This window comes from Gekko japonicus, unplaced genomic scaffold (assembly GCF_001447785.1).
Source record: "Gekko japonicus isolate JY-2015 unplaced genomic scaffold, Gekko_japonicus_V1.1 scaffold2089, whole genome shotgun sequence".
NCBI classification, from domain to species: Eukaryota; Metazoa; Chordata; class Lepidosauria; order Squamata; family Gekkonidae; genus Gekko; species Gekko japonicus.
In genome coordinates this window covers 23538-36994 of record NW_015160282.1, presented here as the reverse complement: position 1 = coordinate 36994, position 13457 = coordinate 23538, and the positions used below count along the sequence as shown (strand labels likewise).

General features: G+C 47.8%; 1 protein-coding gene across 1 annotated transcript in view; it reads right to left on the bottom strand.

Annotated features, from left to right (window-relative positions):
- DDHD1 (DDHD domain containing 1) overlaps nt 1–13457 on the bottom strand; it is an 80532-nt gene that overhangs the window by 58481 nt on the left and 8594 nt on the right. Inside the window, exon 2 of the mRNA XM_015415511.1 lies at nt 13316–13437. Coding sequence (XP_015270997.1) covers nt 13316–13437 — 122 coding nt within the window. The remainder of the gene's footprint in view (nt 1–13315; nt 13438–13457) is intronic.

Sequence of the window (13457 nt, the reverse complement as noted above, 5' to 3'; positions counted from 1 at the left end):
TCCGATGCTCTTATCTTTAATTAAAGGAACGCAAGCTGTACCACTGCGAATGGCATCGGTCCCAAGGCAGAATTTCTAGGATCTGACTCTGCAGAAGGCAGCAAACAGGAAACTAGGCATAAAAACAGGCAAAAAATGCATAATAATGACAACTTCAGTTCAGTTCTTCAGTTTATTAGGTTTAAGAGCCTATAGGCCATATACCGTCCCTGATGGATCACTGCCTTGTCATGGCGAGGGGGCTTGCGTGGTTCGATAAGGCTGTGGGCTATGCCATGGAGGACCAACCAAGATGGACAGGCCACAGCAGAAAACTCAGACCAAGTGTGATCCACTGGATAAGGAAATGGCAACCCACTCCAGTATTTTTGCCAAGAAAACCCCATGGACAGTATCAAAAGGCTAAAAGATATGACACCGGAAGATGAGCCCCTCAGGTCAGAGGATGTCCAATATGCTACTGGGGAAGAGCAGAGGGCAAGTACAAGTAACCCCAGAAAGAGTGAAGCAGCTGGGACAAAGCTGAAAAGACCCACTGGTGGACCTCCTGATGGCACCTGGTATTTCTGGCCACTGTGTGACACAGAGTGTTGGACTGGATGGGCCTTTGGCCTGATCCAACATTGGCGTCTCTTATGTTCTTATGACGCTCAGTTGTGGATGTGTCTGATGGTGAAAGGAAAGTCCGATGCTGCAAAGAACAATACTACATAGGAACCTGGAATGTAAGATCTATGAATCAAGGTAAGCTTGACGTGGTCAAAAATGAGATGGCAAGACTGAACATCGATATCCTAGGAATCAGTGAACTAAAGTGTACAGGAATGGGCGAATTTAACTCAGAAGACCATTATATCTACTACTGTGGCCAGGAATTTCGTAGAAAAAATGGTGTGGCCTTTATAGTCAACAAGAGAGTGCAAAAGGCAGTACTGGGATACAATCTCAAAAATGACAGAATGATTTCTGTCCGATTCCAAGGCAAACCATTCAACATCACAGTAATCCAAGTCTATGCCCCAACCACTGATGCAGAAGAGGCTGAAGTGGACCGGTTCTATGAAGACCTACAACACCTCCTAGAACTAACACCAAAAAATGATGTCCTCATCATCATAGGGGACTGGAATGCTAAAGTAGGAAGTGAAAAGGTAACTGGAATAACAGACAAGTTTGGCCTTGGAAAGCAAAATGAAGCAGGGCAAAGGTTAACAGAGTTTTGTCAAGAGAACACACTGGTCATAGCGAACACCCTTTTCCAACAACCTAAGAGGCGACTCTACACATGGACATCACCAGATGGGCAACACCGAAATCAGATTGACTATATAATTTGCAGTCAAAGATGGAGAAGCTCTATCCAGTCAGTAAAAACAAGACCTGGAGCTGACTGTGGTTCAGATCATGAGCTACTCATTGCAAAATTCAGACTTAAACTGAAGAAAATCGGGAAAACCATGAGGCCATTCAGGTTTGACCTAGATCACATCCCTGATGAATATACAGTAGAGGTGAAGAATAGATTCAAGGGTCTGGATTTGATAGATAGAGTGCCTGAAGAACTATGGACGGAGGTTCGTGACATTGTACAGGAGGCAGCAATCACCACCATCCCAAAGAAAAAGAAATGTAAGAAAGCAAAGTGGCTTTCTGATGAGGCTTTACAAATAGCAGAGGAAAGAAGGAAAGCGAAAGGCAAAGGCGAAAAGGAAAGATTTACCCAACTGAACGCAGATTTCCAGAGAACAGCAAGGAGAGATAAGGAGGCCTTCCTGAATGAACAGTGCAAAGTAATAGAAGAAAACAATAGAATGGGAAGGACTAGAGATCTCTTCAAGAAAATTGGAGAAATCAAGGGAGCGTTCCATGCAAAGCTGGCCATGATAAAGGACAAAAACGGTAGGGACCTAACAGAAGCAGAAGAGATTAGGAAAAGATGGCAAGAATACACAGAAGAACTATACAAGAAAGACCTCGATGTCCTTGACAACCACGACGGTATAATCACTGACCTCGAGCCAGACATCCTGGAATGTGAAGTTAAATGGGCCTTAGAAAGCATTGCTAACAACAAAGCTAGTGGAGGTGATGGTATTCCAGCTGAGCTATTCAAAGTCTTAGAAGATGATGCTGTTAAAGTGCTGCACTCCATTTGCCAGCAAATTTGGAAAACGCAACAGTGGCCACAGGATTGGAAAAGATCAGTATACATTCCAATCCCAAAGAAGGGCAACGCCAAGGAATGTTCAAACTATCGCACAATTGCACTCATATCACACGCTAGCAAGGTCATGCTCAAGATCCTACAAGCTAGGCTTCAACAGTACGTGGATAGAGAACTACCAGAAGTACAAGCTGGGTTTCGAAGAGGTAGAGGAACGAGAGATCATATTGCCAACATTCGCTGGATTATGGAGAAAGCAAGAGAGTACCAGAAAAATATCTACTTCTGCTTCATTGACTATGCTAAAGCTTTTGACTGTGTGGATCACAACAAACTATGGCAGGTCCTTAAAGAGATGGGAGTACCAGACCACCTCACATGTCTCTTGAGAAACCTGTATAAGGGCCAAGAAGCGACAGTTAGAACTGGATATGGAACAACTGATTGGTTTAGCATAGGAAAAGGAGTACGACAAGGATGTATATTGTCGCCTTGCTTATTTAATATATATGCAGAGTACATCATGCGAAATGCTGGCCTGGATGAATCACAAGTGGGAATTAAGATTGCTGGGGAAAAGATCAACAACCTCAGATATGCAGATGATACCACTCTAATGGCTGAAAGTGAAGAGGACCTAAAGAGCCTCTTGCTCAGGGTAAAAGAGGAGAGCGCAAAAGTGGGCTTGAAGCTCAACATCAAAAAAACTAAGATCATGGCATCCGGCCCCATGACTCCTTGGCAAATAGAAGGGGAAGTCGTGGAAGTAGTGACAGACTTCACGTTCCTGGGATCCCAGATCACCGCAGACTGTGACAGCAGTCATGAAATTAAAAGACGCCTGCTCCTTGGGAGGAAAGCGATGGCGCACCTAAACAGCATGATAAAAAGTAGACACATCACCCTGCCGACTAAAGTCCGCATGGTCAAAGCAATGGTATTCCCAGTAGTCATGTATGGCTGTGAGAGTAGGACTATCAGGAAGGCCGAGCGCTGAAGAATAGATTCTTTTGAACTATGGTGCTGGAGAAGACTCTTGAGAGTCCCTTGGATTGCAAGGGGATCAAATCAGTCAGTCCTAAAAGAAATCAACCCTGACTGTTCCCTGGAAGGCCAGATAATGAAACTGAAGCTCAAATACTTTGGCCTCCCAATGAGAAGGGAGCCCTCACTGGAGAAGACCCTGATGCTGGGAACGATTGAAGGTCAAAGAAGACGGGGACGGCAAAGGATGAGATGGTTAGACAGTGTCATAGATGCAACGAACATGAAATTAAGCCAGCTTCAGCGGACACGGAAGACAGGAAAGCCTGGCGGGATCTGGTCTATGGGGTCGCGAAGAGTCGGACTCGACTGTGGGACTGAACAACAAAAAAGGCCATATACCATTTAAAAAAATAACTGAAGTACTGAAGATAATGAAAACTGCTACTAAAGCAATCTGGAATGGCTTGTCAAAAAAGAGAACCAATGGGAAGGCAATAAGCCTCCACATCAGGGCAGAAAAGACATTGAGGAAGTGTAGTTACAGGCACCATACTGCAGAGTAACCAACAGGGAGACTCCCACAAGAGTATCAAAAGGCACGTATCACCTGTGATTTTAGCCCCGAAAACTGATACAGCTACCCAAGGTAAATAGGCCACCGCAGCTATAATATTACTGTTGACAGAAAGGCATCTTGCTCTTAATCTTCTCAAGGCCACATGTTTACATCCCCTCTTGACACAGTGCTGCTTTTGAATCTGGTGTTGTGGAACTTCTCCCTCCAAACCTCGGAAATCCCCCTGTGAACGGCATATGCTGCCATTTACAACATCTGTCAGCCGGATTTAATAAGATGAAATTGCTTGCAGTGGGAAAAAACAGCTCAGCAGGGCACCGATTTCAGTCTCTGCTCTGCTTACATGTCACTGTCTCCTAATCTCTGCCTCCCCTCCCACACTGTTGCCGCATCAGACAAGTAGGTATTGCTGCCTTCTGCTACCTTTTGAAACAACTGGCCAGGGGGGAAAATTTAAGCCGTTTCTCCCATTCTGCAGTTGGAAGGTTTCTGCTTCACAAACCAAGGTCACTAAAGGTGCAAGATATCCAACTACCCCCACCTGTATGAGACCTCACCTTCTCCACCCACTTCAGATGAGGAAGGGGTGGTGGTGGAAAAGCACAGTCAAATTGCAGCCAACTTAGGGCAACCCCCGTACGTTTTTCAAGGCAGGAGACTTTCAAAGGTGGTTTGCCATTGCCTGGCTTGTGGAGCAACCCTACTTCCTTGATGGTCTCCTAGGTAAAGGTAAAGGGTTCCCTTGCTCAAAAGCCAGTCGATTCCGACTCTAGGGTTGTGGTGCTCATCTCCGCTTCCAAGCCGAAGAGCCAGCGCTGTCCGAAGACCTTTCCGTGGTCATGTGGCCGGCATGACTAAACACCAAGGCGCACGGAACGCTGTTACCTTCCCACCGAAGTGGTCCCTATTTATCTACTTGCAATGTCTTGCTTTCGAACTGCTAGGTTGGCAGGAGCTGGAACTAGAGACGGGAGCTCACTCCGTCATGCGGCACACTCGGGTCTCCAACTGCTGAACTACCGACCTTCCACAGCCTGCAGTTCAGCGTCTTAACCACTTGCGCCACCGCACTCACTGGGGCTGACCCTGCCTAGCTTCCAAGATAGGCCTAACCTGGGCTATCCAAGCCAGATGCAGTCTGGCTATGTGTGCGTTCTTGCATGGTTTTATGGCACGGCAAGTACACCTGCGTTCAGTGATCTGAGTATGCAAAAAACATTCAAACACCTGCTCACTTCTGCTCCATTTATGCTGTCTCCAACATCCAGGTTTTCAACGGGGATATTTTAAACAACACTAAAGAAAAGCTATGGAAAGTGGGGGTCATAAGTGGTCTGAAGAGTTGGTGACATTAATAAAGTGGAACAAAGTTTGAGTCCGGTGGCACCTTCAAGACCAACAAAGTCTTATTCTGGGTATAAGCTTTCATGTGCACGCACGCGAAAGCTTATGCCCAGAATAAAACTTTGTTGGTCTTGAAGGTGCCACCGGACTCAAACTTTGTTCTGCTGCTTCAGACCAACATGGCTACCTGTAATGATTTCTTGTTTTGGTGTGTGTGTTTCTTTAAATGTTTAGTTTGACTGCAGTACTGTAAGGAGAGTGATAGAGGGAGATAAGTGTGATGTGATTGGCTGACGACTGAGAGTGCGGGTGTCTATGAGAGTGCTTCTGTGTGTGAAGTTTTAAGGGAGAGCATAGTTTTGAGTCTATTCTGTGTGAATAAGACAAAGAGTTCAGCCTGTGTGGCTATATATAGATGAGAGAGAGAGATTAGACTGTCTACGCCTGTCAGAGTGGAGTTCTGGGAGTTCGAGAGACTGTGACACCAAGCTTTACCAGTTAGATTTACAAGTTCCTTTCATCAGCAACCTATTTTGTTCTTTATTAAATTAATCAATTTTTGTTTAAACTTATCCCAGAAATCAGAATAGTCCTTCTTCAGGGTCACATAGTCCTCTGAAGTGCCCAGACCCCAGGTCATTCTACCAAAAGAGAGAAATTTGGAATTTTTAATTCCTAGAGGCAGCAGAAATCCACCAAGTTTAGGTACACAGAAAGTGTTTTAAAGGTAAAACCATCCCCCCAATAAGTGAGGACGCCACACTACCCACCTGAATTAATAAAGCAATGAGGAATTGCTAATATTATATAGGGTAAACATGCCCTATGCACCCTTTATTTGGCTTCAGGGTTCCCACTAGATATTGTCCCATGTTCTCAAATTCTTCTTGGCTAGCCTCAGGGTTAGACACCAAGTTCTTTTCCCCAAGCCAAGTTCTACACTAAATAATAAGTTTCATACATGCTCCTAGCCGCCCCGTAATTACTGTTCCCAAGTGAAACAAATCTCCACTGCCGGGAAATGTCAGGGGAAAAGAACCAGAAATGTCAGGGGGAAAGAATCAGAAAGGGGTGTGAAGTTGAAGGACTGGATTAGGAAGATGGGGTTCAAATCCACTGGTTGACCTTGGGCGACATGCACCCTCTTGGCCTAACTCATCTTCCCCACAACACCGTGAGGAAAGATTTGTACTAAATACGATGCGCTTCTTGGAGGAAAGAGAACAGAATAAAAATGTGATAGACAAATAGCCTTGGGTAGCAGATGCCATGTGGCAAATGCACAGCAACTGCCAAACCAAGGAGACTCGTCTACAGAAACAGAAGCTGGGACCGTGCTGGCAGTGAAGCTAGATGGAGACAGCAGTCGCGCAAAGGTGCCCGATTTTCTGCTGGAAGATAATTTGGAAAGAGGCAAGGGGAGCAGACCCAGAAGTGCATACACGTATGCAAGTTGTCAGTTTTGTGGAAATCTGTGATAGTATTACAGCATCACTTCTGAACAGGGACTAATTCCCAAGGGAAGAATCTGATTGTGTAAGGCAGAAAGTGAAGTGGTCCCTTCTTTCCACTTGCAGTGGCTTCTGACGGGCGCTGTACGGACATTTTATTTTGCTCACCCTTATTCCCGGCATAAAACTCCAGGTCTTAAGACTTAAGAACATAAGAGAGGCCAATGTTGGAGCAGGCCAATGGCCCATCCAGTCCAACACTCTGTCACACAGTGGCCAAAAATACCAGGTGCCATTAGGAGGTCCAGCAGTGCCCCCCCACTGTTGCCCACCCAAGCACCAAGAATACAGAGCATCACTTGGCTCAGAAGGAGAGTTTCCTATCTATACCTTGTGGCTAATAGCCACTGATGGACTTCTGCTCCATATGCTTATCTAATTCCCTCTTGAAGCCGCCCATGCTTGTAGCCGCCACCAACTCCTGTGGCAGTGAATTCCAGGTGTTCATCACTCTTTGGGTGAAGAATGACTTCCTTCTATCCATTCTAACCCGACTGCTCAGCAATTTAATTGAGTGCCCACGAGTTCCCCCCTGGACCAGCTGAAGACGTCAGAGGGACCGGATCCACATGTGGCGGGCAGAGTGGAGCAGCTGGTGTCTACAGTTTGGTGTAGTGGTTAAGTGTGCGGACTCTAATCTGGGAGAACCGGGTTTGATTCCCCACTCCTCCACTTGCACCTGCTGATGTGACCTTGGGTCAGTCACAAGCTCTGGCACAGCTGTCCTTGAAAAAGAGCAGCTTGTGTCAGAGTTCTCTCAGCCCCACCCACCTCACAGGGTGTCTGTTGTGGGGCGGGGAAGGGAAAGGAGTTTGTAAGCCGCTCTGAGACTCCAAGTGAAGGGCGGGGTATAAATCCAATCTCTTCTTCTTCTCTTCTTCTACAGAGCAGGTTAAGAGCTTGGGGGTGCTTCCAGAACCATCCTTGCTGTTTGCCACGCAGCTTGGTGCGGTGGCCGAGGACGCTTACTGTCACCTGCATTTGGTTCACCAACTTTCTCCTTTCTTAGACTCAGCCAACCTAGCCACGCTAACCCATGTTTTTGTTACCATTGCGGGGTTACTGTACTAAACTCTTCTTTCACCTGCCCTCTGGAAACTACAAATGGCTCAGAATACAGCGGCCTGATTATTGTCAGGGGTTGGCTGATGGGGACACATCAGTTTGCTGCCAGTCTGTTTCTGAGTTCAATCCAAGGGGCTGGTTATGACAGCCCAGGACCCAAATATCGGCCTCTCCCTGTATGTGCCCTCGGGTTGCCACCTGCTGGTTCTTTCCCAACTTAAAGCAGCACCCCACCCCCCACCCCGCATCTGCCAGAGCCTGTGCTTTTTCCTAGGATGATGATGGAGGAGGAGGAGGAGGAAGAAGAAGAGATTGGATTTATACCCCGCCCTTCACTACCCAAAGGAGTCTCAGAGCGGCTTACAAGCTCCTTTCCCTTCCCCTCCCCACCACAGACACCCTGTGAGGTAGGTGGGGCTGAGAGAGCTCTTTCCAGAACTGTCCTTGAGAAAACAGCTCTGACAGAACTATGGCTGAACAAGCTCCTGAGCAGTTTAAGTTTTTAGGAAGCACCGCAAGGCCACTTCATTCAGACCTTTAATGTGTTTAAGTTGCAGCCAGCTGCTTGGGAAGGTGGGTTATTGTACTTCGCATGCTTTAAAATTTGAAACTGCAACTGAACCACGAGGGAAAGGTGGGGTATAAAAAATAAAATTCACTGCCAAAATTCACTGCACCTAAAATAAAAAGTGCCACAGCATGAATTGGAATAAAGACTAACGTCACAGAGCTGGATGATGGCCACCAGGATCTCACTGAACGTATGCCTGAGATTGGCGTATACATACATTATACATTTAAGAACACAAGAAGATAAGAAGAGCCAATGTTGGATCAGGCCAATGGCCCATCCAGTCGAACACTCTGTGTCACACAGTGGCCAAAAACACCAGGGGCCATCAGGAGGTCCACCAGTAGGGTCAGGACACTAGAAGCCCTTCCACTGTTGACCCACCCAAGCACCAAGAACACAGAGCATCCCTTGCCCCAGACTGAGAGTTCCTATCTGTACCCCGTGGCTAGTAGCCACTGATGGACCTCTGCTCCATATGCTTATCCAATTCCCTCTCGAAGCCGTCCATGCTTGTAGCTGCTACCACCTCCTGTGGCAGTGAATTCCATGTGTTAATCACTCTTTGGGTAAAGGACTTCCTTTTATCCGTTCTAACCCGACCGCTCAGTTTGCCTATGTAAATACTGTCGCCTTGCCTGGCATGCTGTTTTGAGATCCTAATTTTTCACTTCTGGTTTGAGGGAGGGCATTCAGTGACACACTGCATGCGTATTTGATGAGCAGCAGTAGACTAAAGGTTAAGAACAAGTCTAGCTCATCAGATAAGCAGCAGGCTGAGGAATCTTCCTCTACTGCAAGGTGGGAATGACGTCATGCAGGATAATGAGTAATTGTCAGAACTCTTAGAACAGCAGGCCCCAGTTTGAAATAGTAGAACTGTGGCTGCACAGTGTGATGTAACATGCGCTTATACCCTGTAAGCATGGAAAGATAAAGAATAATGGTTAATGCAGAGGTAATCATAAGGGGGGGAAAGGATCCTCTTGGAATCCTTCACTCTGCCCAGATTAAAATTTGAGTCCAGTGGCACCTATAAGACCAACAAAGCTTTATTTAAGGTATAAGCTTTCGTGTGCAAGCAAACTTCTTCAGATACATGGAAGCGTACGCCTTGAATACAACTTTGTTGGTCTTAAAGGTGCCACTGGACTCAAATTTTGTCCTGTTGCTTCAGACCAACATGGCTACCCACCAGGGCTGCCAAGCCGCGGTGGGGGATCCACATGTCTTCACAGGATCCCTGCCACGGGGGACAGCGATATGCGTTGCACCGCCGACGCCAGGATGTGACGCTACGTGTCGCTCTGGCAACGGGACTCCAAACAGCCCCATTGCCAGAGCAACGCGTAGCGTCACATCCTGGTGACGGCGGTGCAACATGTATCGCTGTCCCCCGCGGCAGGGATCCTGTGAAGACATACAGATCCCCCATCGCGGTTTGGCAGCCCTGCTACCCACCAATGCTCCCTCTAAGAAGAGAAGAAGAAGAAGAAGAGATTGGATTTATACCCCACCCTTCACTTGGAGTCTCAGAGCGGCTTACAATCTCCTTTCCCTTCCCCTCCCCACAACAGACACCCTGTGAGGTGGGTGGGGCTGAGAGAGCTCTTGGCAGAAACTGCTCCTTCAGCACATTCAGGAAATATGCTTCAATTAACAGGAAAACAATTAGACCAAATAGTTAATCAAAAATTGACAACTTTCTTCTTCTTCATCTTCTCCTTGAACCTATTCTGAACATATTCAGGAAATACATGATATTTTATACATGGACTGACATCATCAAGAAAACAATATTCAAACAGCATAATTGGTTACAAAAGACAGTTGGAAGTTGAGTAATAATCCTCTGCTTGGCCAGATATAAAGAAACATGTATCTGTGGAGTCTCGTGAGCAAAAATTCCACTTTGTGAGCTGCTGGCATTAAAGTTGGGAGAGAGCGATTTGGCGACTGCATCAATCAGTTTGCGCTGGAGTCCATCCTTCCTGAGCTAAGAGAAGAAAGTGTGAGCCGGAGGCTAAAAAACCGTGAGCTAGCTCACGCCAGCTTAGAGGGAACACTGCTACCCACCTGAATCGGTCTGCCCAGATTGTATCTTTGACTGGCTAAGAAAGCGTTGCCATAGTTTTTGGCCTTCTTCTGTGGTTGTCCGCATGAGAACCTAAGAAGAGCCCTGCTGGATCAGACCACATCTCACACATGTCTCACCTCCTCTGGAGGTCCAACAACAGGGCACAGAGGCCGAAGCCTTCCCTTGACATGGTCTCCTGACGCTGGGATTCACGAGTGTGACTACCTCTGAATTGGAAGGCTCCCTCTCTCCTATGGACCTGGCTTTCTACTCACAGGTCTAAAAGAAAGAGTGCTCTCTCTCTCGGTCTTTAAAAAAATCCTATTGTTGATGGCTGAAAGTCTGTGGACAATGCCTAGCAAAGTCTCAGAAGGTATAGGAAAAAGATTTCAGCAGGTGTGGGTGGAGCGTAATGTTTTTTAAAACTCCTTGTGACTTGTAACTTACAGGAACCTCAATTTATACAAAAAACTTAAGTACAGGGAAAGTGAGCCAATCAAGAGATGAATACTTTGCATAGATCACGAGCAGTGTTCCCTCTAAGCTGAGTTAGTGTGAGCTAGCTCACAGTTTAATAGCCTCCGGCTTACACATTGTTTGTCTTAGCTCAGGAAGGACGGCTCCAGAGCAAGCTAATTCATGCTCACAACTTTAACGTCGATAGCTCACAAAGTAGAATTTTTGCTCACAAGACTCCACAGCTTAGAGGGAACACTGATCACGAGTTCAGTTTTTCTTGCCACAGAAATATTTCAGCACACAGTACACAAAGCCTCGAGGGCAGCCGGAACACTCCTAGAACTCATTATGGTGTTTATTCAGGGAAAAGAGCACAGGAAGGAGAACAGGGAAACCTGCATCCTCCTGAATCAGCAGACTGGCTCAGGGGGTACTCGACGGAAATGCAAACCTCCTCCTTAGGATGGCTAAGGGGGAAGCAGTCACAGGTTTGGCAGGAGGCAAGTAAAAGCAGGTAGGGGAATGGCGTAAGAAAGCGCCTGGTTGACCTTTGGCCAGATTGGAGGAAGTAATGTTGGTCCCGCACCCAAAGACAACCAGGCGCAGACAGGGAAGGGAAGGGCTGAGATACAAGGAGAGGCGCTCAGTTCCAGCTCCACCCCTACCTGGCAGGTGTGGATTCTTGCTGTGAGTAAGCAGGCATTGCAGGACGGTGGATGCGGGCCCGCCGGGAAGTATCATATGGTAATGAGCGGCTGCTCATCACCTTTGCCAGATACTCAGGTGTGTGCGTAAGCAAAATCTGAATGGAATGCACCATGATTACTATATATAGCTAGAAGAAACAAAGTCAGGGTAGGCAGATTACGGCATTGGGAGTGGGACAGTGGAACGGTGTGACAAGGAAAAGATGAAACAAGAAAGGATCGTACTAGAACAGGGCTAGAACCCATCACGCTGGCGGCGGCGGCGGCGGGGGTGTGTGTGTGGTCGGAAGAGTCAAACATGAACGTAGGCAAAGGGAGGCATTTGGGGTGTGGGCCGCAAAGGAAGACTGAGAGAAAGAAGCTGTTCAAGCTTGCAGCAGGTCTTCAGCGTCCTTTCTAACTCCCCCCCCTCCCTCATCCGTGTGCGGCCAGGGCCATGCCTGAGACTGCCACCCCATGCAAATCTCCGTAGAACTCAACAGGGAATCACTTCCAAGTGAAAGAGAAACAGTGCGGTGTACAGGTTAAAGTGTCAGACTAGGATCTGGGAGACCTGGGTTCAAATCCTCACTCGTGCCCTGGAAGCTCGCTGGCTGATCTTGGGCCAGTCACACACCCTGTCAGCCTAACCGACCTCACAGCGTTGTTGTTGAGGGGATACAAGGGAGGAGAAGAGCATAAGCAGCTTTGGGTCCCATTCGGGGAGAAAGATGAGGAACAGATGAACAGAATAAAAAATGCACAAAAGGATTGGGCTGCTGGCTACATTCATCCCATCCACCCTATTATTATCATTCATTTATATAGCAGCAGAGTCTCAGAGCAGTGGCTTACTATCTCCTTCCCCTTCCCCTCCCCACAGCAGACACCCTGTGAGATAGGTGGGGCTGAGAGAGCTCTCTCGAGGACTGCCCTTGAGAGAACAGCTCCAAGAGAACTTGTGACTGACCCAAGGTCACACCAGCAGCTGCATGTGGAGGAGTGGGGAATCAAACCCAGTTCTCCCAGATTAGACTTCACGCTCCCAACCACTACACCAAACTACCTTCCTCCCCAATGGAGACCCCAAGCAATGCTCCCTCTAAGCTGTGGAGTCTCGTGAGCAAAAAATTCTACTTTGTGAAGCTACTGGCATTAAAAGTTGTGAGTGAGTGATCTGGCTGCTGCATAGATTAGTTTGCTCTGGAGCTATCCTGCCTGAGCCAAGGCAAAAATCTGTGCGCTGGGGACTAAAAAACAGTGAGCTAACTCACACTCACTCAGCCTAGAGGGAACACTGACCCCCAAGCGGCTTCTCCTCTCCTCCCCTGTTAACCACATCATTTGCTGTTGAGGCCGGTTGTTGTTTAATGCAGTTGTTTTGCCGATGCTAGAATGATGATTATTTCTGGATTTTGTATTGTTTTATTAGGCATTTATGCCCTTGTTAGCTGCCCGGAGCCTTCAGGGAGGGCGGGATACAAATCTAAAGAATGAATGAATGAATAAATTGAGTATCTTAGTATGTTTTTAACACTGTAAGCCTGCATTAACTGCAGATACATACATGCCGTCACCCACTCTGAGCCTACAAGGTGGGGAGGGCGGGCTATAAATCTAATGAAATAAATAAATAAACAAACCTCACACAACAAGCCTGCAAGGTAGGCTAGGCGGATAGAGAGGGAAGCCTTGGACTGGCCCAAGGGCGGGCGCCCAGCGGCTTCCTCTGGATCCCAACCTGGGTCATGTCCCCCACCCCACCCGATCCTGTAGTCCGACACCCTGAAGCTGTCTAACGCCGGCTTCCTCGGGAGTAAGACGCACGGGCGCCACGCACTCCCGGGTCCTGCCGGGGAAGGCGAAGTACTTACGGTTCCAGTAGACGGGGTAGCACTCGGCGTTGGCGACGTCCACCTCGTAGAGGCCCCCGCGGACGCAGACGGGCTCGGGGCCGGGGCGCTCGGGGCTGGTGGCGGCGGCCGTCGCGGGCGGGCTGGGGGTGCGCGGAGGCGG